The sequence below is a fragment of the Loxodonta africana genome, chromosome 1, assembly GCF_030014295.1.
Source record: "Loxodonta africana isolate mLoxAfr1 chromosome 1, mLoxAfr1.hap2, whole genome shotgun sequence".
NCBI classification, from domain to species: domain Eukaryota; kingdom Metazoa; phylum Chordata; class Mammalia; order Proboscidea; family Elephantidae; genus Loxodonta; species Loxodonta africana.
Window position 1 is genome coordinate 17,047,858 of NC_087342.1, and position 23,203 is coordinate 17,071,060.

Sequence of the window (23,203 nt, forward strand, 5' to 3'; positions counted from 1 at the left end):
TTGCCAACTGCATTTTTTTTTTTTTTTTTTTTTACTAACCGAGGAGGAGATTGAGTAGATCCTTACCATTAGGAAACCTGACCTTAAATAAAAAACTTAGGAGCCCTGGCTGCCCAGTGGTCAGGTGCTGCACTGTCCAGGTCGGAGGCTGGAACGCACCAGCAGCTCTGCTGGATGGACAAAGATGCGGCAGTCTGCTTCTGACGAGAGCCTCGGAAACCCTCGGAAACCCTCTGGGGCAGCTCTTCCGTCCTACAGAGTGGCTGAGTCAGAACTGGATTGCAGCAGGTTTGGGTTTTTCTTGGTTTACCTTCAAAATTGAGCCAGAAGAAACTATAAAAAACTGTAAATTGGGAAAAATCTCCATACAGCCCATAAAACAAAATTAAAGCTAAGAGCTGGAAGCAGTCATTCAACGGGAATTTAATATTGTAAAATACTGTACTAGGAATTGTAGGGGGTAGACGAAAAAAACCAAAAATCCTCAAGAACTTAGTCTATCAGCGGAGAGTAATACGCAAGGGTAATACCAATACAAGGGTGGGTGGGGTTTACTTATTACCTTTTTTTACAAGTGAGTAAGCTCGTATGTGGTAATGTCTATCATCCCACAAGTCGTGCTTTTTGACTAGAAAAGGACCACAAAGAAATTGCTGGTCGTGAACAAAGAATGGAACCAGTCATCCTCAAGCTCCCAGGTGGAATAGAGTACCATGCTGGGGACGGGCCATTTCAACAGCATGTGGACAGGAGAGCCCCTGAGAAGGGACGCAGAAAAGCACACTGCATCTCTCCTTTACAAGTACGGCATCACCTCAGAAGAGGGTTTATTTGCATGCATGGTTCCTTTGCTACTACACACATATATTCAAGATACCCTAGGGACTCTTTAGCCTTTTCCCTGCCTTGGTCAAGTGCCTATTTCTCTTCCTACCACCTATCCCACTCAGAGTATCACTCACTCACTCACTGAACTCCCACAAAGGTGACACATTTTAAGATTTGTTTTCCTCTCCTATCTCCCTGATCCAGACCTGCTAATATCCACCTACCTTTCTGGACATGTTCACAACAGACCATCCTATTGCTTCCCCAAACTCATCAGCTCTTTTACCTACTAAACCTGGTCCCCCAACTCCATAAATGCACCATTGCCCACCCAGCCACCTAAGCTAGGAACATGAGTTACCCTTGAAGCCTCTGCTCCACCATCAGTTGGCTCTAAAATTCTAGTTAACATTTATGGAACCTGCTCTATTTCAGAGTGCAAAAATCTGTTAGACTGCAAACCCTATCTGGTTTCCCCTTCCTTCAGCTTATGCTGGAACGACAGAGGTTTTTCTAAAACACAAATCTGGTCACCCCTGTGAATCAAGTTCTTCAATGACACTGTTACATACAATGTTAAGTCTAAAATCCCTAGCATAGATAAAAAATCCCTCATAAATATTCTAGACTTAGTTCCCCATCACTCCCTACCTACACGTCACACCGAGTGACTCAGTTTGGATGGTTCCTCAAATGCCTTTTGCTTTCATATAAAACCTAAGTGGCATTCTTCCTTTTTCTGAAATACTTTCCTGATAGTTTATGTAAGTTCTTGACACGCCTCAATCTCTCATCACCTCAAGTACTCATCACATTCTACTTAACCAGCACAACACCTTCAGTTAATTCTGGGTCAGATTAAGGTGGCTTTTTTATGTTACTTAAGTAGGTCCAAGAGCAGCACTGCCTGCCTTTGACTCAACTTTCCAAGCTGTTTCTAATAACCAAAGCTCCAACTTGTGGTGCCCATGAAAGGCATGCTCAGATCTCCTGGAGAAGAGCTCCTTAGGATCCACCTCATTGCCTGAAACCACGCCTACTGTTGCCACAGACTGAGCATGCCAGAATACAAACAGAAGCCTATTCTAAAAGGACTGGACTCCTTCCTCCAACAGCAACTTTGGCTTGAAGACTGCCATTCAACTGAGGGAACCTTGCTTACCGTGGTACTCTGTACCCCATCCTTTCCTGCACCCTCTCCTTCAAAGATCTCAGATCTCCCCAACTTCTCAAGCTCCCTCCCCTTAATTCTACAAAGGGGTTTCCCTCCAAAAATCTGTGGCATGTCTAATTTGTTTTTGCCATCTGCTTCTCAAAGAACCCAAATACACATCTGAAAATGGGCTTGGTTTGGCAAAATCCCAGGTATCCGACATCTTCAGTGGAATGTCAAAATCAGTTAGTAAAAGCAAAGGCCTAGCGGCTACCGAGTCCTTAATTGAAAATCTACAACCATCATACTATAAATTGATGCATTACTGCACTCGTATCTTTCACTTCAGCATACTTTCAAACTTAAAATATTTTAGAGCCCTGTTCACTTTCCTTTGTATATGCTAATATATCTCAATTCTGCACTTAACTACCTTGTAACATGAAGCCAAGGAAAGCTACTGTCTAGGCACTAATCCTAAATCCCATACACCACAGGATTAAACATCTTTTTCTGACGTAGAATCACATAGCATTATTTCACTCAATACTTCACATACTTGTAATTGCTATATTCTAGAATACTTTGCTGTCACAAAACCCAAGGATATCTCATCTCAGCCTATCTGAAACAACTGCCAAAACCTTTCAATATTATCTCCATATCCCTCCCAATTCCCAAAAGTCACAACTTCACCAAGCAGCCTACAGTAAACAGGCGCTTACTACAAGTGCTTTTAAGAGGTCATGAAAATAAACTTAAGCTTCATTAACTGACTCAACCTAATGAACTGAACAGTTACCAATACATATAGTAAACCAGGGAGCCCCTGGGGAGTGGAAGAAAGGCCTGGCGGTAAGTCTACTTCCAAGAAAATCAGCCACTGAAAATTCTATGGAACACAATCCTACTCTGACATACACAGGGTCCCATGGATCGGAATCCACTTGACTACAACTGCCACTCCAAACCTCCACCCCCAAGTTTATGTGCTTCCTGGAATACAGTGTTTTTCCATTCTTCAAAAAGTTATTCAAAGCCTGAGTTCAGATGCTCCATCACCGTAAAAAACTTTCAAGATACTCTTTTCCACTATCCAACCAAAGCCTCCATATCTCCCATCTGTGTCAGGCTTTGTATTCAGGTACTCCCACCCTATCCTCTTCTCATTAAGACCCCCCAGAGGAGTTGTCTTCTAAGTTTCTGTAATTCCACTGACATATAGCACTACAATTTCCCTGTGAAATTAGTCGACTCCAATAGTCCTTTATTTCAATGTCCATTTTAAGCATATAGCAATTTAATTTAGAGGAAAGCGTTTAAACCATTTAACAAAAATATAAGAGAACAAGTAACAAAGCCACCATTTTATTTATTTACTTCTTAGTAAGTTTAAATCCTTGAGGGGTACAGCATCTGGGGGGAAAAGAACACAAGAGCATTAGGTGACTACATGTAAATTCACAAATGTTATCTAGTACCACAATGTGGACAAATCCCTTCCCATTTTCTCATAACTTACTTGGCCCAGAGTCTTGGGCCTAGGAAAAATACCAACTTTCTTCATCTATTAAATAAGGCTATTCTTCTAATAACACTGATATTGAGGATGAAGGGATGGGAAAATATTAAGAATTATCCCAGAAAAAAGATGTGAATTTATTTTCTAACACCTACTTCAGTGGCCAATAAACATCTTTGAGGAAAATTATTAAATGCTATTTTTTCCCCAGGCAGCTTTAGTAAACTCTGCCATCTAAGCACAATCCATTTGAACACTTTGCCTTCACCTTTTTTGGTTTAACAGTCAGATGTTCTGTAATAGTTACCACTTAAACTGTGGCCACTAGTTTGGCAGCCTAATCTACAGGTAACACAGTACTAAGCAGGATCACAGTACCAGAATGGACCTTAGAGATCAAATCCCAACCCCTTGAACACAGTTTGACTACATAGAGGGCTAGTTTGGTAATAATTTTACTTACCACACGGATCCTGTGTCCAATGGCCTTAGCAGGAAGGTTGCTTCGGAATTTGGCACGAACCATGCCACTGTTTCCATGGGCCCGAGTTACCTTTCCCCAGATTACTCTGGTTTTGTTAGGTTTGCCGCCAGGAGTCACTGTGTTGCTGATTTAAAGAGAAGTGGAAAGTGCACGAGAACTCAGAATACCAGTAAAGTTTACACGTTTATCGGCTACACACTGTTCCCTCTTTGGTGGCGCAGTGGTTAAGAGTTCAACTGGTAACCGAAATACCAACAGTTTGAATTCACCAGGTACTCCTTGAAACGCTGTGGAGCAGTTCTACTCCTCCATCCTATTAGGGTCGTTATCAGTCGGAATCAATTCGACAGCAAAGAGTTTGGTTTTGTTTTTTTTACACCAGGGGCTTTTGTAAAGGCAAGGCATGCTACAGTTTACAAAAGCCCTTTTTACAGGCTTAACACAATAATAAACAAGTAAAATATGTGGAACATGAGATGATAATAGCTGCAATATAGGAGAAAAAAAAAACAAAGGGGGCTAACAACTGGGAGGATGTTTCCATGTAGTGAGAGGGAAGAACTGCTTCCAATTTCAAGTAGTCACAGAAGGTTTCACTGAGGTGACGATGGAATAAAGGACCTGGTGAGGGAACAAGCCATACACGTATCTGGTAAAGACCATTCCAGAGGCAACCAAAGCCCCCAAATAAAAAAAACCTGTTGCTGTTGAGTCAATTCTGATTCAGTGACAGGTTAAAAATCTGAGAAGAGAGTTTGCTTGATTTGCCGGAAAACAGAAAAGAGATTGGAGGGAAAGGAGCTGAATCCTACCTAGGATCAGAAAGGAAATACCGGGCCTGATTGCAAAGGGTCTTAGACACCCCTTAAGGACTCTGGCTTTTGCTGAATGAGATGAGTCTGAGCAATGTACATGTGATCTGTCTGATAATTTTAAAGGATCACTCTAGCTGTGGCAGTGGACCAGGATGAAGTATGTCCCCAGAGATCTTAACTGGCCTGAGGTGGATTAAGAATCCAGGATTAAGAACCACTGCTCTGGACATGTAACATCTTTCAACATGTATAAAACATATAATTTTAGGAAATCAACTAAATGAATTAAGGTACATGGAAAGCGCTCTATAAACCCATATGAGCATCACACTATCAGGAATTAGCTTCTTCCTTGAAACAAGAACAGCTCTAATTTCTCTACGTGGTGAAGTAACCGAAATCCAAGACCATCCACAAAAATAACGTCCTTCTACAACATCCCATGAATTCCTTAAAGACTTCAAAAGAAGCCACAGTAGAATCAATTGTTTTATCAACATCTATGTTTTATTTTTCTTTCAACAGAAAAATGAGGCAGATCTTAATTAAAAATTGAAAAGCACAGCAGTATTATAAACTTACTTCTTTGCTTTGTACACATAGGCACATCTCTTGCCTAAATAGAATTCGGTTTCGTCTCGGGCATAAACACCTTCAATTTTCAGAAGAGCTGTGTGCTCCCTCTGGTTCCGGAGACCCCGTTTATAGCCAGCAAAAATGGCCTTGGACCACAACCTAAGATACACAAAATATGTAACATTAACGGTAAACTCTTAAAAGATGTTGTCAAACCTCAACAAACCACCGGTATAATTTGGCCCCCAACCCAAGTTACCTACAGCAAATATCTAATTTTTCTGGTCTTTTTAAACTCACATTTAGGTTCATGTTCAACAAAAGACTACATATACGAAGCAATTATATTTAAAGCTCATACCTTCCAGACATATTTGCCGGTTTCGAAGTCCTGTTCCCAGCAGGCCTTAAACAAAAAAGACTCAGTTCACAACCTGGCAACACAACTTTCCCACCAAGTGCCCCCTCGTTGCTTAAGCACATTAGGCAAATTCGTTTTTGATTGACATTTCATATAATAGTAAAAGAAAACATTAATTATGCCATAACATTTACATGAAAGGTCTGTCAAGGCAACCAAGCCTCACAGAAAGCCTCTGATATGTAAGGAAACTCCAAAGTAAAGGGAAAAAATGCAGAAGCCAAAGAAAATCCGAAGTGGCAAAAATATACCCTTCACGAAATAAAAAAAAAAAAAAACACACCCACTGCCGTCAAGTCGATTCCGACTCATACAGGACAGAACTGTCCCATAGGATTTCCAAGGCTGTAATCTTTACCGAAACTAATTGCCACATCTTACTCCCGTGGAGGGGCCGGTGGGTTCCAACCGCCAACCTTTTGGTTAGCTTCTATAAAGAAAAAGTAAGATGGCAAAAATATATACTTGACGAACTCCTAGAAATTTCAACAGGAAGCCCTGGGAAAAATCATGTCATGACCGACAGACAAAAACTCAGGAAAAATAAAGACTTATCGAGGACCGTATCCGAACAGAAAACGGACTTGAACCCAACCTAAAGGACCCACTGCCTTAAATCGGCACCTGTAGCCAAACGAAGTGCACCTATTTCACTCCGCTCTGGCCCGGAATCTACTCCGATTACAGGACCCGTTCCCCGGACGTCAGGGAACCAGCACCATCAACCCCGCATCTCTGCCATCCTGCCCTCCCTCTCGCTGGAATCCTTAAAATCCACTGACTACCAGGGTCCCCAAGCTGCACCGGTGCCTCGCGAAGCATATGGATGAGCCCACCCCAGCTATTTTGCTCCCAAACTTCAGCAGCTGAAGCTACCCTCACCTCTACAGGCTCCAAGATGGCGGAAAAAGGAAAACCAAGGCCCGCCGCGTTGCCTTGTGGGATAAACACCTCTCTTCCCTGCCCCCCAAGTAGGCATCTTCCGCGTCCGCCAGAAAAACAAGCGTCAGGAATCGTCTTCGGACTGACGCAGCCTACATCCAAGAGCACTTTTACAATTCTTTGCCAAAGTTCTTTCATCTTTATAGGCTGCAGCATGCGTTATTTGGGAGCAGAAGGAGGCAAAGCGGTAGCCAGCTAATGGGGGAGAAGAAAAGGTCCCCCAAGCTGTGCGTTGCCATAGAAACACCCTAGCTTGGTACCGGCTTCCTAGGGTGCTGTAGGTGGAAAAGTAGAAGCCGGACTAAAGGACTTCTCCCCGCCTTGGACACCGCAGAATTGGTTCGCGAACGTGGGAGCATCTTTCCTTTCCACCACACAGGAGTAAGCGCACGGAGACTCACTTTCGGATCCTACCCTCGCCTGGAAGAGAAAGGCCGGGAGCGCAAAGGCAGGAGGGGTCGTTCCTTTCTTTCCCTATTTGTAATTCCTCCTGTCTTCTCCCTAGTCCTTTACACCTTTCAAGAAATGACTTAAATTCTTTCCTCCGTCCTTCGCTTTGACCCCGAGGGTAAGGAGGACTGCCCTGAGAAGACCTATCACTTTTTTAGGAAGACCCCTTCAGCTGTCAGACAAACTGAGCGTGCCCTGCACCGTGTACACCCGTAAAAGGCCCTCAGTAGACACTGGTAGACTAGAAAGAGATGGGTTAGTGGACGTCAGAGATTTACATTTCCTAATTATTGAGAGTTTATTTGGATTGCCCTGTGGATTCTTTCATTTATTCAGCAAATATTTCATTGAATGACTGCAATATGCCAAGCATTGTTTTAGACCCTGAGGATACTTTTGTAAACAAACGAAAGCAGAAATCACTGCCTTCATGGAGCTTGCATCCTAGTAGGAGGAGCCAGACAATAAAGCAAGTAAAATATATGGCACATTACCCGTTGAAACCAAACCCGTTGCCGTCGAGTCGATTTCGATGCATAGCGATCCTACGGGACAGAGTAGAGCTGCCCCCATAGGGCTTCCAAGGTGGTGGATTCCAACTGCCAACGTTTCGGTTAGCGGCTGTAACTATAACCACTGCGCCACCAGGGTTTCCATATGACAAATTAGGAGGTGTTAACATATATGGAGGAAAAAAAAAAAAGCAAGGCGGCCAGTGCAAAGGAGGCTTTTACTCTGAGATGGGAAGCCATTTGAGGTTTCCATACAGAAAACAAAATCGGCTGCCATGGAGTCGATTCCCACTCATAGCGACTCTGTAAGACAGAGTAGAACTGTCTCATAGGGTTTCCAAGGCTGTAATGTTTATGGAAGCACACTGCCACATCCTTTTCTGGCAGAGCTGCTGATGGATTCAAACCCCTAACCTTTCAGTGAGGCGCGGAGCTCCTAATCACTGCGGCTTTCCGTACAGAGGAGTGACTATCTGCCTTAAGGGAGGCAAGGGCACCAGCAAGGAGATCAGTTAGGAGGCTGTTGTCATGATCCTTTTGGAAGATGATGGTGTGTAGACAGGGATGGCAGGTATTGGAATTCTGAATGTATTCTAAATGTAAAACCGACAGGCTTTGATGATGGATGAAGAGTGAGAGGGAGAAGAGTAAGGAATGACTCCAAGGTTTTTATAAAGTAGTTGTATAGAGGTCACATATAAAATCAGATTCTCTCTTAAATACATCAGGGTAGGGTTTCTGTACCTCACTCTCCCATCAGATTTTCTCTGTCCAAGAAATTGAATTCCATGAAGTTCCAAAAGTAAGCACTGCTGGGAGGAATAACACATTCAGTGTGAGTTTCATTTATTTGTTCATTCGTTCACTCCACAAACACTTGTGTACCGAGCACAGTGCAGACACAGGATACAGTCGTGAGCGTTGCTGTCACGTTTCCTGCTTTCGTGGGGTGGGGGAAACGGACATAAACATTACAGATTCTGAGGAGGGTTCTGTGAGCCCTTGAACAGAAGAATCCTGATCCAGCCTGGTGTGTCAGGGGAAGGCTACTTGGGAAAGTGTCGTCTAAGGCATTTTTCAAAATGCAAGTGATACTCCATTAGTCCATTGAAAGCGAAATACTCGTTTAAACAAAATATGATGGAATACAGTGGAGTCTAGACCTTCTGGTGCCACTGAAGCTGAACCAACACCCAAAACTATTGCCCTGAGATAATCTAAACCTCAGACCTCAAACCAATACTTTCCCCTGAAGTCTGCTTTGAATCAAACAAGTTTAGCTTAATTAGTAAAGCATGTCTGCGTTGAGCATTGTGTTCTTTCAAAGATTTATCTCTACGGGATCAAATCGACAACAGCATCTCGAAAGGTTAGCGGGCCTTGAGTTTATGTTAATGGTGGTGGAATAATTTGGAAAAGGAGAGTGAGAACAGTTATACAGCTTGAAGATGGTAGACGATATCATTGAATTGTGCATGTAGAATTTGTTGAAATGGTGTAGACTTTGCTGTGTATATTTTCACTAAAATAAAATAAATCTTTAAAAAATGATAGAATAGAAAATATCAGGATGTATCACACATAGGGAAACCCTGGTGCCGTAGTGGTTAAGAGCTATGGCTGCTAACCAAGAAGTCAGCAGTTCAAATCCCACAGGTGCTCCTTGGAAACCCTGTGGAGCAGTTCTACTCTGTCCTGTAGAGTCGCTTTGAGTCAGAATGACTCGATGGCAATGGGTTTTATCACACATAGTAACTAAATGGGTGTGTGTGTGTGTACATTCTAGGGAAGCACAGCCATATCTTATCTGCACAAAGCACAGTCTACCTATGCCTCAAGCCTAAAAAATGAAAAAAAGAAAGAAACAACTGCGTAACCACAGAACAAAATTACGCATAACACCCTGCTACCTCTTCCTAGGACTGCCCCTGCTCCAGAAAATTCGGCTCTTTTGGAGCATCTTTTGTCACTTTACACAAAGATTCTGTTTTATATGATTGAAGTTTTATATATAAGATGTTTATCAAGTGAGACATATTTGTACTACCCCCCTCCCTGGGACCACTTTATTGTGGACAAAGTCACACTGAAAACAGCCCTTACTTTTCAGTCTAGAGCACAATTCTCTATAGGTTATGTTCACTGTAAACCTTATCCAAGCACAGTAATTACTGAAGTAATTTACCTAGAAAAGGCGCCACCTTAATAGCAATATTAAACTGATTTCCAGGATAATTTCAATTTTTTAAAGCGTAATCTTAATTGTTCTTCTAATTTTGTTGTTGTTAGGTGCTGTTGAGTAGGTTCTGACTCAGAGCGACCCTACGTACAAAACAACAAAATACCGCATGGTTCTGCGCCATTTTCATAATCATTATTATGCCTGAGCCCGTCGTTGCAGCCATTGTGTCAATCCATCTTGTTAAGGGTCTTCCTCTTTTTCACTGACCCTCTACTTTACCAAGCATGATGTCCTTCTCTAGGAACTGGTCCCTCCTGATGACATGTCCGAAGTACTTAAGATGAAGTCTCACCATCCTGGCTTCTAAGGAGCACTCTGTACAGGCGTAATAAATTCTGTTATCTGGCAGATTAAGGAATGGAACAATCTAATTAAATATTCTAGTAATCAGAATACTAGAAAAAATCTATTACATAAAAACTAAAAAAAAAAAAACCCAGTGCCGTCGAGTCATAGCGACCCTATAGGACAGGGTAGGACTGCCCCGTAGATTTTCCAAGGAGCGCCTGGTGGATTTGAACTGCCAACCCTTTGGTTAGCAGCCGTAGCACTTAACCACTACACCACCATGGTTTCCTAATTATATAAAGATTACCAATGAAAAAAATCAGAATACAATAAAAGGCACTAAAACCATATTGGACATTAATTTACCTTAATAAGAGCCTCTAAGAGTTCACTTATATTCAGCTTTGACAGGCCACTAATTAAATTGCCTACTTAAGAGACCTGCACAAAATGATAGAGATGGTTCTTTCATTTCTGGGACAGCTCTACTAAGCAAAAGGTGGAGATACACCACAGTTTTGATAATTCTTTACGTTTCTCTTAATGACAAAGCAAGGCATAGAAATTTCTGAAGCATCATTCAACACCCCCTTAAGCTGATCTCAAAATTTCCTTCCCATTTTAGGTGGCTGCATTTTTATGAGATTATAAATGTACCATGGAGAGTGAGGAGACTAGTTCAAGAACAATGGAAAAGTATGTTCAAAATCCCAATTTATTTTGTATATGTTTAAACATTATACCTTCTGTTACATTTCTGTACATTAGTTATGTACTGCTGCTGTATAACAAATTACCCCCAAACTTAGTGGCATCAAAAATAAACGTTTATTATTTCACAGTTTCTGTGGGTTGGGAATTTTTGAGCAGTTTAGCTGTATGGTTCTGCCTTGGGGTCTCTCATAAGGTAGAAGCTGGCCAGGGTGGCAAGCATCTGAAGACCTGGCTGGGACTGGAGGATCCAGTTTGAAGTTGATTTCTTTCCACAGTAGGCAGTTGATGCTGGCTGTTGGCAAGAGGCCTTGTTCCTTACCCTCATGGACCCCTTGAGCATCCTCATGACAAAGCAGTTGGCTTCCCCCATAATAAGAGATCCAAGAGAAAGTAAAATGGAAGTGTCCTTTATTACCTAGCTTTGGAAATCACATTCTGTCATTTCAATAATAGCCTATTAGTTTAGTTATAGGCAACCCTATGTCTGTCAGAATACAGCTATGCTCCATAGGGTTTGCAATGACTGATTTTTTGGAAAGTAGATTGCCAGGCTTTCCTACCAAGGTGCCTCTGGGTGGACTTGAACCTCCAGCCTTTCACTTAGCGGCCAAGCATGTTAACCATTTGCACCACCCAGAGACTCGTATTGGTTACATAGGTTAACATAGTGCTATTCAATGTGGGGCAGACTACACAAGGACGCGAGTACCAGGAAGTGATAATTGTTTGGGCCACCTTGGAGGCTGGCTTCCATTTTATGTTTTTCACTAATCACGAGACACTTTTGGTTAATGTTTGAAGATGCTGCTAGAAAAAAAATGTTAATTTTGGCTCCAATTCAAATTGGTTAAGCATGGCCAGATAGCATATGCTACATATCTTTATTTAACAGTTAGTTGCTTGCCTTTGATTGGTCAAAATATCACTGGAAATTATTTAGCAGAATCACTTCTGTTTTTCATCTAGGTCATATTATATGACAATGTAGACTTCCCAAAAGCCAATCTACTTGCCACCTATGCTTTTGAGTTTAAGTAATATTTAAGCATTGATGGTTTTTTCTTTATTTTTTCTTTAGAGACCAGCTGAAAGCCTCTAACCTTCCTCCAAAAGTTTGGAATTCTGAGATGATGGTGTCAGTGACAGGTGAGCCACCTGGAACTATAGAAGGAGAAGAAGAAACAGCCCAAGTTAAAGAAATGGAAATCATCCCGGAATACGTAGGACCACCACTCTCGCTTCTAGATGTGCTGAGAATCACTGCAATTCTAGAGGACGCCACAGACCAGCTCTCTATTCTAAACTACATCATGCCAGTTCAGTACGAAAGAAGTCAAGGCACCAGCTCGGTATATACACTCACCGTTATCTAATGTCTGCTTTCTTTCCTTTTCATTTCTCCATCATTTACAGCACCTGTGCCACTAAATTTAACTTGGAAAACAGCACCTTTACCTCAGATGAAAAAAAAACAGATGAAGGGATACAATAATTGTCTGAGATATGTACTCTTAGTTGATGGAGTGAAATAGCCATAGTTCAAGATACATTACCAGTCAGAATATCATTTTCTTTCAACATATTGACATTATTCGAAAGGCCTGTAGTTAAATCGGTATAAATACAGTATGTACACTGAGGAGATCAGACAAATTACTGAGTCGCCTCACCTGTCTTTTCTCAGCTGCTCAAAGCTAACTGAACACTAGATACAGATAGATAGTTGCCATTGGGTTGACTCCAACCCATGGTGACCTTATGTACAACAGAAGGAAACGTTGCCCAGTCCTGTGCCATCCTTACAATTGCCAGCTTGTTCGAGTCCATCATTGTGGCTATTGTGCCAATCCACCTCGAGAGTTCCCCTCCGGCCCTCTACTTCACCAAACACGATGTCCTCCTCTAGTGATTGATCCCTCCTGATGATGTGTCCAAAGCAACCAAGTCAGCGTTTGTTCTGTTGTGATCCATAAGGTTTTCACTGGGTAATTTTCAGTAGATCCCCAGCCTTTTTTCCTACTATGTCTTAATCTGGAAGCTCCGCTGAAACCCGTTCACCATGGGTGACCCTGCTGGTATTTTAAATACTGGTATCTGAATACCGGTGGCATAGCTTCCAGCGTCACAGCAACATGCAAGCCACCACAATATGACAAACTGACAGATGGGTGGTGGAACTGATCACTAACCCAAAAGAAACCAAACCAATTACCATCAAGTCAATTCCGACTCATAGCAACCCTACAGGACAGAGTAGAACTGCCCCATAGAGTTTTCAAGGAGTGCTTGGTGGATTTGAACTGCTGACCTTTGTGGTTATCAGCCGTAACTCTTAACCACTACGCCACCAGGGTTTCCGAACTGAACACTACCCCAGTACCCCAGTGCCGTTGAGTCGATTCCGACTCATAGCGACCCTATAGTACTGAACACTAAAAAAAAAACCCAGCTAGGGAGAGGAAATTCAACTCAGTTCTCTCAGCATGCTTTTATCTAAGATGATTTTGTCGTCATTGCCGAATGTGTTGCATCCTGCCTTTCCGAGTATCAGCCACAATACGGTGCAGCCATTACATTTCCAATGATGGTATGGACTGCTCTGCAAAGCACCTTCGAGTTATCAAAAAACTCAACTTGGAAACAGCAGTTTCTGTGCATGGGAGTTGAACTAAAGAAGTATATTTTCCTTAGGAACAGGATATGTTTCTGCATTTACGGGATGTACCCAATAGCTGTCTATCAGTTATGTATACATAGTCCATATACAGTTACTTTTAACGAGTCCGTACAGTCTGGCTCAGGGTGTATTGCCAGAAATGTATTGTTTCTGTGAGAGAAACAAGGACACACAATTAGACACACATACAGAGAGAGAGAGAGAGAGAAAGTTCCAAGTTAGGCATTTGTCTGATGGGAATTATAAAATTGGTCAATAAAATAAAATGCATCTAACAAAAAAAAATTCAAGTTGGTAGTGAACAAAATCTTTATAAATTCTTAAGTGCTTATGAATTTTAATATCTTAGGTTGCAGATATAAAATAGAAACTATAAATTTTTTTATAAATATAAATGATATTTATTAAGTTTAGCAAAATTAGTTTTTTTTTTTTTTATAGAATATATTCTTATTTCTGATTCCAAGACAAAGGAAAACTGCTATATAAATGAGGGGGTAAACTGCTTTCCTGGCTAACAGAAAGGAAGTCAGTCCATATTTATTGTGAGAGGAAAATTAGATTTCGCTTTAACTGCTCCTTACAGGTTTATTATATTATTACTATTACTATGATGATAAGTGTAGCCTGGGCTCTTAATGTTTTATTAAAGTTTAAAAGTTTAAATAAGATTTTAATAGAACATAGGATTTCGAGTCAGGAGACCTTTGCAGTTCAATTGTATGCTGGGAGAAATTCATTTTACCTTCTTAGTCTTAACTTTCTCATTTTTAAAATGTGATGGAGTTTAACTAGATGATCCATGTGGTCTCTTCCAATGCTTAAAATGTATGAGTTTTGGGGTAGTTTTTAAAAGACATTAATGAGTATTATAGGAGTTTTATAACATAAATTAATTTCCTCATCAACTTGTAAAAAGCAAATAGATTAGGAAACCCAAGAAGTAAGTCTTCTAATGCATTTAAAATAAGTCTAATTTTTAAATTAAGCTAGCTACCATAGGCTACAAGGAGCCCTGGTGGTGCAGTGGTTAATCACTCGACTGCTAACTAGAAAGGTCAGTAGTTCGAACCCACCAGCTGCTCCGTGGAAGAAAGCTATGGCAAGTCTGCTTCTGTAAAGATTTACAGCCTTGGAAAGCCTATGGGCAGCTCTGCTTTGTCCCGTAGGGTTGCTGTGAGTCGAAACCAACTTGACAGCACACAACTACAACAACATATGCTACAGAAGAGACTAGTTTTCCTTTCTATTTATTGTCTCCTTCAATAAGAATCAAAAATAAAAAGAGAGATGTTCAGTTAACAAGGTACAGTCTTATCGGTGGTACTGACTGTGGGCTTTAAAAAAGGATACTTTGCCCTCATAGAAACTCCAGAGAGAATGAAAAAATCCAAATTCATAACAGTGTTCAGCAGAGGTCACCGCTCCACGTAAACAACAAAATGAAACTTTTGCACTGTTTTATTTTGGTTTACGATAGTGACCTTTCATCCCCCAAATTTTCTGACTTAATAGAAACCCTACTTACACTTTTCCCGTTGCCGTTGAGTCAATCCCGACTCATAGCAACCAGATAGGACAGAGTAGAACCGTCCCACAGAGTTTCCAAGGAGCACCCGGTGGAATTGAACTGCCAATCTTTTGGTTAGCAGCTGTGGCACTTAACCACTATACCACCAGGTTTTCCCTTACACTTTTAGAGTTACATAAATAATAAGTGTTTGTACTATTGTAATGGCCAAGAGTGGTTTAAAAACTCCTTACTCAATGTAAATTAGAAATTAGTTTCATATCCGTTAAAAGTTATGAATCTCTTTAAAAATTTTTTCTTATTTACTTCACAGTACTATAGTTGCTCTAACTCATGAATTTTAACATGCTATTGTTTTATTGCTCTCTATAACCCCTTGTCATTGAGTTGATTCTAACTCATAGCAACTCTATAGGACAGAGTAGAACTGCCCCAGAGGGTTTCCGAGGAGCACCTGGTGGATTTGAACTGCTGACCTCTTGGTTAGCAGGCATAGCTCTTAACCACTACGCCACCAGTGGTCTGTATGGCAAAGGACATATATCTTATAACATTAGTATATGCATATGTACATTTCTTTCACCAATGCCTTCCTTGGGACGAAAGGTTGTATGAGGGCAAAGCCATTGCCGTCGAGTCAATTTTGACTCACAGCAACCCTGCAGGGCAGAGTAGAACTGCCCCACAGGGTTTCCAAGGAGTACCTGGCAGATTCAAACTGCCTACCTTTTGGTTAGCAGCCGTAGCACTTAGCCACTACGCCACCAGGATTTCCTGTATGAGGACAGGAAGACACAAAACGGCAGGACATATGGTTTGATGTATGGCTGAGGAAAAGGGCACATTTGGAGCACAGAGTAAAAGTGGGAGATGAGGCTGAAAATGTAGGCAGAGGCCCTCTCTCTTATATCATTGTCTCATTACTTGTTAAAAATCTTTCTTAAATAAAGCCTTATTTATTGTTTTTAGAAGAAAAGCAGAGAAGCAAATTTAGAAGGAAAAAGTGTAGAAAAATCTCAAGTGATCTCAGCAACCTCAAAGACATCCAGTCCATACTTCCCTATGAAAGGGCCCAAGTTTCCAGAAATCAGCCAAGGAGGCCAATTTGTAGTAGACTCTAACAAAATGCAGGATCTTGTCTTCAATAAACCTACGAGGCAGACCATAGTGACTGTGGAGACACTGAAGAAAATCCAGATTGATAGGTAAGAAAGGGGACCATATTTGGAAATTAATAATGTTTTTACAGGTGGATGAGAGAATGGGTACAAGGGTGGCAGTCTAGCTATCCTGTCTTATAGGTTAGTCCTTATATACAAAGTGGATGCTGCTAACAGGATTGAAGACTGCCAACAGGCAGCGTGGCACAATTGAAAGTAAGGCAACCGTATGATCTTGGACAAGTTATTGAGCCTTTGTCTCTAGTTTTTTTTTTTTTTAAATGGGAAAATGATACTAACCTTTCAACATTAGTGTGAGAATTAGAAATGAACCTGGCACAAGTTGGTAGCTATCATGATGTTTCATCCATTGATAAGAGATGAAAATCAAACCAGCTGCCATCAAGATGACTCACATTTATGGCAATTCCGTATGTGTCAGAGTAGAACTGTGCTCCGTAGAGTTTTCAAGGGCTGATTTTTCAGAATTAGATTGCTAGGACTATCTTCTAAGGTGCCTCTGGGTGGACTCGAACCTCCAACCTTTCAGCTAGCAGCAAGTGCATTAACCATTTGCCCCGCCTAACTAGAAAATCAAACCCATTGCCATCGAGTCAATTCTAGCTCCGGTGCTCCAAAACCGATTGCCAACCAGTCAACTCCAACAGAAGCTATCAAAGTAGCCAAATTTTAAACTGTGCTTTAATCTTGAGGCAGTCTCAATTTCTGTTGTCTCATTATTCAGTTTTTTTTTTTGTTGTTGTTGTCAACTGGCTTGCTAGCAAAGAAGCCTATTAAGTTTGAAAGAAAGTGTAACATGTAACCCGTTGCCTTCAAATTGATTCTGGCTCATAAAAAAAAATAGTGACCCTATAATACATAGAACTGCCCCACTCGATTTCCAAGGAGAGGCTGGTGAATTCAGACTGCCGGCCTTTTGGTTAGCAGCCGCGCTCTTAACCACTGGCCACCAGGGCCCCATAACACTTAAAGACTTGGCAAAAAAATTTATAACAATTACTGAGGGCCGCTGGCCAAATCAGGCTTGAAATCTGTTTTTGAAAATAAAGCTTTATTGGAACTGAGCATTGCTCATTCATTTACATATCATCTATGCCTGCTTTAGTGCTAGAATAACAGAGTTGAGTAGTTGCAACAGAGATCTTATGACCTGCAAAACCAAAAATACTATTTGACCCTTTACAGAAAAACTTTGCTGAGCCCGACCCTCACCAGAAGATAATGTCTCTTGCTAAAATCAATCTGCCATAAATTTCTACAGATGATAGTCTAGTTAATGTCCTTTTCATTCTCAGTGTGATGGCTTATATCTTTTCCTGAGAGACCCAAAATACCAGTCTCAGATTATTCTTAGGGGGTTAGTCTTAGATTTATATTCAGCATAAAACCCAGTCGCAAAACTCAGAGGAATATATGATCACGAATCGTATATCTCCATCGACTATCCAGAGTCAAAGTGAAAATCAAAATAATGAAGGAATTAAAAACTACAACAGTTTATGAACTTAAAATAGGAATTTGTGGGAAGATTGTGTAAGCTGTAGTTGTCTTTATGCATTATAACCTAATTGCATTGAGTTAAGAGTGTTTAATGTTATTTTTTCCAACCTACTACACAAGAAGTGAATTCTTAGCGCTCAAATTCTTAAGATTCAGTTTGTTGACTTCAGTGTACTTTTTTCTTAATATTGAATCTTTTTGCGTGAACCATTGTTAACAAATTATTATGTAAAACGGCAAGCTTGCCAACTCTGTTTCAAAATACCAAATAGCAGTTGTTTTTAATTTTTCACCAAGGAGAGAGACAGCATGGTATATCATGAAGAGCAATGGACTTGAAATCAGGAAATTGGATCACGTAGCTTTAGCTCTTTCTCAAACTAGTTACGTGACTTCGGATGGGGCATTTAACCTTCCTGAGCTGAAATTACTCATCACTGAAATGTGCGGATTTGATTAAGTATTTCTAGTTGTTGTTTTTAACTTTTTTAAAATTAGGAAATATTTTTAAAATACAAAAACGTATAGAGAATAAAATAACAAGCACATCTGTATGTAACCACAAATTTTAACATTTTACTATGGCTGCTTTTGGAGCCCTGGTGGCACAGTGGTTAAGAGCTACAGCAAGCTAAGGCTGCTAACCACAAGGTCAGCAGTTGGAATCCATCAGCGGCTCCTTGGAAACCCTATGGGGCAGAGTTGGAATCAACTCGACTGCAATGGGTTTGGGTTTTTTGATTTCATTTTATTTTGTTGTTGCTTTAGAACTTAATTTTTTTTAAGAAGTAAAATATTTCTGGTACAATTGAAGCCTCCAATTCCAGTCCCCCCTCTGTTGCCCCAGAGATAAACACTGTTATGAATTTGATGTCTATCATTCTCTTCCATGTTGTGATACTTTCATTAAATACGTGTGTGTTTTATTTAAACAATATATAACACAGTTTTACATGTCTTCAAGTATTGTATATATGGTATCATACTATATGTTTGAAATTTGTTTTTGTTTATAAATTTTTTCAGGTTAAGAATGTTCTCTTTTATTTTTAGCTTGTTTAGAATTTTTGTTGTTGTTTGTTTTTAAACGATGAGTGCGTGTTGAATTTCACCAGCTGCTTTTTTGGCATCTGCTGAGATGATCATATGGTTTTTCTCTTTCAGCCTATTAAAGTGGTGAATTATATTAATAGACTTTCTAATGTTATTCTTGCAATCCTACAATCCTGCCAACTTAGTTATGATGTTCCTTCTGGGTCTTAACTTTCCTGACTTCTGCAGCTGTTTGTGGATATAAGGAAATATTTCTTATTAACTCAACTTTTTTGTTTTCCATTACAGGCAGTTTTTCAGTGATGTCATTACACATACCATGCAGGAGTTGGAAGACTCAGGCACTTTCACCGTTCTCCTGCAAACTTTGGGCAAAGAGAGGGAAGACAAAATGCATTTCTACGATATCATTGCTAGGTCAGCTTAATATTAGGCTTATTTATTTTGCTGTATTTTAAAATGCTTATAAATTGAGATTTAAAATTTATAACTGAGTATGAATTGAGACTGCTAAAGTCCTTGATTTCTAAAGCAAACCAAATCTGTGCTTTCCAGGGATGAGGCTAGAAGTAAAAAATTTAGGTTCTATTCCTAGCTCTATTGGGACTATAACTCAGATTTCTGGGCCTCAATATCTGTATCTACAAAATGGTTAGAATGCAAGACTGACCCCAAGTGAAGGGGAAGGAAAGTTGGGTGGAAGCATGTTAGCCTGTCACGCACTCTAAGGATGGTCTGCAAGGTCATTAGAGCGTCCTTTAGCCAAAGTTGACCATCAGGGAAGTCTTGGGTCTTCCAGGAAGGGGTCTGCCTTAGTATTCCAGCCACACTCAGTAATTAGCTGGGAGCAGCCTGTGGGAAGTGGTGGATTTCAGAGCCCAGCAGCTGGGACCGTGTTCACTCCTGCTCCCTGTAGTTGAAGGTCTGTGAGTCGCGTGCTCTTCCCCACCACAGTCAGTTACCCGACCTCTCTAAGCTACATTTTCTCATCTGTAAAATAATGACAGAGTCCCCCTCATAAGATTATTGTGAGGTAAGAGTGTACAGTTAATATAGTGTTCAGAATAGATTCTCCTTTTACCTCGTCCTATTCCTTCTCTTCCTCACTTTTTCTCAGCAACAGCTATTTTAGGTACAACACCGATAAGATGGGAAATCTTTTCCAATTTACTAAATCAAATCACCGAAAACCAAACATGTTGTCGTCGAGTTGATTCCAACTCATAGTGATCCTATAAGACAGGGTAGACCTGCGCCATAGCGTTTCCAAGGGGCATCTGGTAGACTCGAACTGCTGACCTTTTGGTTTGTGCTGTAGCTCTTAACCACTACACCACCAGGATTTCTTCCAAACAAAGCCCAGTCTTTTCTAAATAAGTGCCACCGAAAGTGTGCTCTAGGAGCTAGCACCATTAGCATCTAGGAACTTGTTAAAGATGCAAATTCCAGGGTCCATCCCAGATCTGCTGAGTCAGCATCTCTAGGGTGGAGCCCAGAATCTGGGTTTGGTTTGGTTTGGTTTTGTAACTTCCAAGTGATCCTTGTGTGCACTAAAGTTTGAGAAGCGCTGCACTAAACAAATCATTCTTATTTCTTTTAGCGAGGAGAAAGGAAGAAAACAGATAAAATTTCTTCAGAAACAGCTACTGAATGTCAAAAAAGAACGGCAAGTTGAAGTCCAGGTAAGAATTGCTGTTTAGGTAAGCAGGGCAACGCCGAAAGTTACTGAGCTAGAACAGCTATCTGGAAGCTATCTCTCCCAAGCAAAGAAGAGCTATGCATGAAAGATTATTTCTCCTGGGGTGTCTGTACTGCTGAAACCATAAGCAGAGTAACTAGAGAGCAGGAGCCCTGTGGCGCAGTGGTCAAGTGGTCCACTGCTAAAGGAAGGTTCAGCAGTTCAAACCCACCAGCCACTCCAAGGAAGAAAGATGTGGCAGCTGCTTTTGTAAAGATTACAGCCTTGGAAACCCTGTGAGGTAGAACTGACCTAATGGCAATGGGTTTGGTTTGGTTTTGGTTTTAACTAGAGAGCATGCTCAGAATAGAACACAGAGAGATGCCAACCCTCTGGAGTGCTTAGTTTGTTCTCTCAGATACCATCCCAACCACACTACCCACTCCTTCCAAAGGAGACCTTGTCCCAAGCGATCTCTGGTATTCCAATACCTCAGATTGGAGAGTGTATTTCTAGATAGAACATGAAGCACATTACAAACCTTCTTAAACATGGTGGTAGGTTTACTAATATAACATTTATTGCATTTCAAGTATGAAGTGGATTTAATGAGCTTTTGTGGTCATCAAAACCTAACCTCGTATCTAATTTACTTCTATAAGAAAATGCGTCCAAGTTTTAAGCAACCGACTTGCAAAACAATGTTTGGGCTACAACCTAGGTGGTTAAGGATTAACACCATCAGGATGATGAACTGTGTGCACAGATTAGAAAGTTACAAAGTGTGGCCTAATATCAGCTTTTCATTGCTAGCTTTCTGCACAAGTTTATTGGAGCCCTGGTGGCGCAGTGGTTAAGAGTTACAGCTGCTAACGGAAAGTGCAGCAGTTCAGATCCACCGGTGGCTCCTTGGGAGCTGTGTGGAGCAGTTCTGCTCTGTCCAATAGGGTCGCTATGAGTTGGAGTTGACTCGGCTTGATGGCAATGGGTTTGGTTTTAGGGTGTGCTTTCTAGCAGTCAATCTTTGTTATTCGCTACGGAGAAGCTGGAAGCATTTTTTTTTTTTTTTTTTTAGTATATTTGGAAAAATTGTTTAAAACAAATCGAGATCACTAGCCTGTCTTCCAAGATATTTTTAGGTCCTCTGAATAACTTGCTTAACCCTCTCATTTTCTATTGCCAATTGTAAAGTACTACCTTTGGTACTGGTCTTGATATCATTATCCCCATTAACCTTCTGCTTATAACTTGTATTTTTTGAAAACCACTGTTCTTCTCTGGGAAGCTTCACAAAAACTGGTTTGTGCTTAGATATTTCTCTCTAATATCATTTTTTGTCAGTGATTCTTCACGCACATACAACACATTATTGGGTAGAACCGCTGGGTGATAGAGTATGCCTGCCTTTAACTTCGATGATGCCAGAATTTTTCCAGAGTGGTAGTACAAGTATGAATGCTCGGTGTATTACAATTGCCATTACCCCACTTCATCACCAATGTGTCATAATGTAATTTTAGCTCTTCTGGTGGGCGTATAAATGTGTCTCCTTATGGTTTCAATTTGCATTTATATTTTTAAAAATTAATAGGAAAATAACAGCCTTATTTACCTAGATATTTATAGTTTCCTATACTCTTCATTCCATCCTGAAGGTCTAAGTTTCCATCTGGCATAATTTCTGATATAACTTCCTTTCAGCCTGAAGAAATTTGTTTAGTATTTCTTGCAGTCAGCATTTGCTGCTAATGAGTTCTCTTAGTTTTTGGTTTTTGTTGTTTAACGTAGAAATGTCTTTATTTTTCCCTTCATTCTTAAAGGATATTTTCACTGGGTATAAAATTTGGAGTTGACAAGTTTCTCTTGCAGCACTTTAACCATGTCCACTATCTTTTGGCCTCCACTGTTTCTGATGAGAAACAATGGTTTTCAGCCTTTGACTATGCTGTGCCTACATGTGATTTTCTTCATATTTATTATGCTTGGGGTTCACTAAGATTCCTGAATATGTACACTTATGTCTTTTATAAAACTTGGGAAATTTTCAGCCATTATTTTTTCAAATTTTTTTTAGTTTCATTTGCTGTCACACCTCCTTCTGGAACTTCAGTTACACCTATCTTGGACCTTTTGATAATGTCCTACAGGTCCCTATGTTCATTTTTTTTTTTTTAACTCTTTGTTTATCAGATTGAATAATTTCTGTTAATCTAGCTTTAAGTTCATTGACTTTTTTATTTATTACCGTCATCCTGCTGGTAAGTCTATCTGGTAAATTTTTATTTTAGATACTATATTTTTTAATTTTAGAATTTGAATTTAGTCCTTTTTTATAGTTTCTGTTTCTCTGCTAAGATTTCCTATCTTTTTATTCAGTACTAGCATATGTTCCTTTATTTATTGACATTGTCTAAAATCCTTGTCTGCTCCCTCCACCATCTGGACATTTCAAGGTCAATCTCTTTTAATCGTTTGTTCTCTCGAGAATAGTCCATGTTTTCCTTTTTCTTCAATGTGGAGTAGTTTTAGATTGTGTTCTATGAATGCTATGCTGAAAAGACTCTGTGTTCTATCCTATTCCTCTGAAGTATATTGACATTTTTGTTTTAGCAGGCAGTTAATTTAGTTAAAGTCAA

General features: G+C 40.3%; 2 protein-coding genes across 3 annotated transcripts in view; one reads left to right on the forward strand and one right to left on the reverse strand.

Annotated features, from left to right (window-relative positions):
- Positions 1-3,333: 3,333 nt before the first annotated feature.
- RPL35A (ribosomal protein L35a) lies at positions 3,334-6,763 on the reverse strand. The gene is made up of 5 exons (XM_064293706.1): positions 6,682-6,763; positions 5,740-5,784; positions 5,385-5,537; positions 3,967-4,111; positions 3,334-3,397 (listed from the first exon to the last, which is right to left on the reverse strand). Exons 2-5 carry the CDS (start codon positions 5,748-5,750, stop codon positions 3,374-3,376), a joined length of 333 nt encoding a protein of 110 aa, XP_064149776.1. The 5' UTR covers positions 5,751-5,784; positions 6,682-6,763; the 3' UTR covers positions 3,334-3,373.
- Positions 6,764-10,652: 3,889 nt separating this feature from the next.
- IQCG (IQ motif containing G) overlaps positions 10,653-23,203 on the forward strand; it is a 43,001-nt gene continuing 30,450 nt past the window's right edge. For both annotated transcript variants that reach the window (XR_010323515.1, XM_010592897.3), the window contains exons 1-5: positions 10,653-10,929; positions 12,026-12,296; positions 16,125-16,360; positions 19,178-19,306; positions 20,490-20,571. Coding sequence is in view for 1 of the 2 variants with exons in the window: in XM_010592897.3 (XP_010591199.1) it covers positions 10,892-10,929; positions 12,026-12,296; positions 16,125-16,360; positions 19,178-19,306; positions 20,490-20,571 (756 nt within the window). In the remaining variant the exon portion in view is untranslated. The remainder of the gene's footprint in view (positions 10,930-12,025; positions 12,297-16,124; positions 16,361-19,177; positions 19,307-20,489; positions 20,572-23,203) is intronic.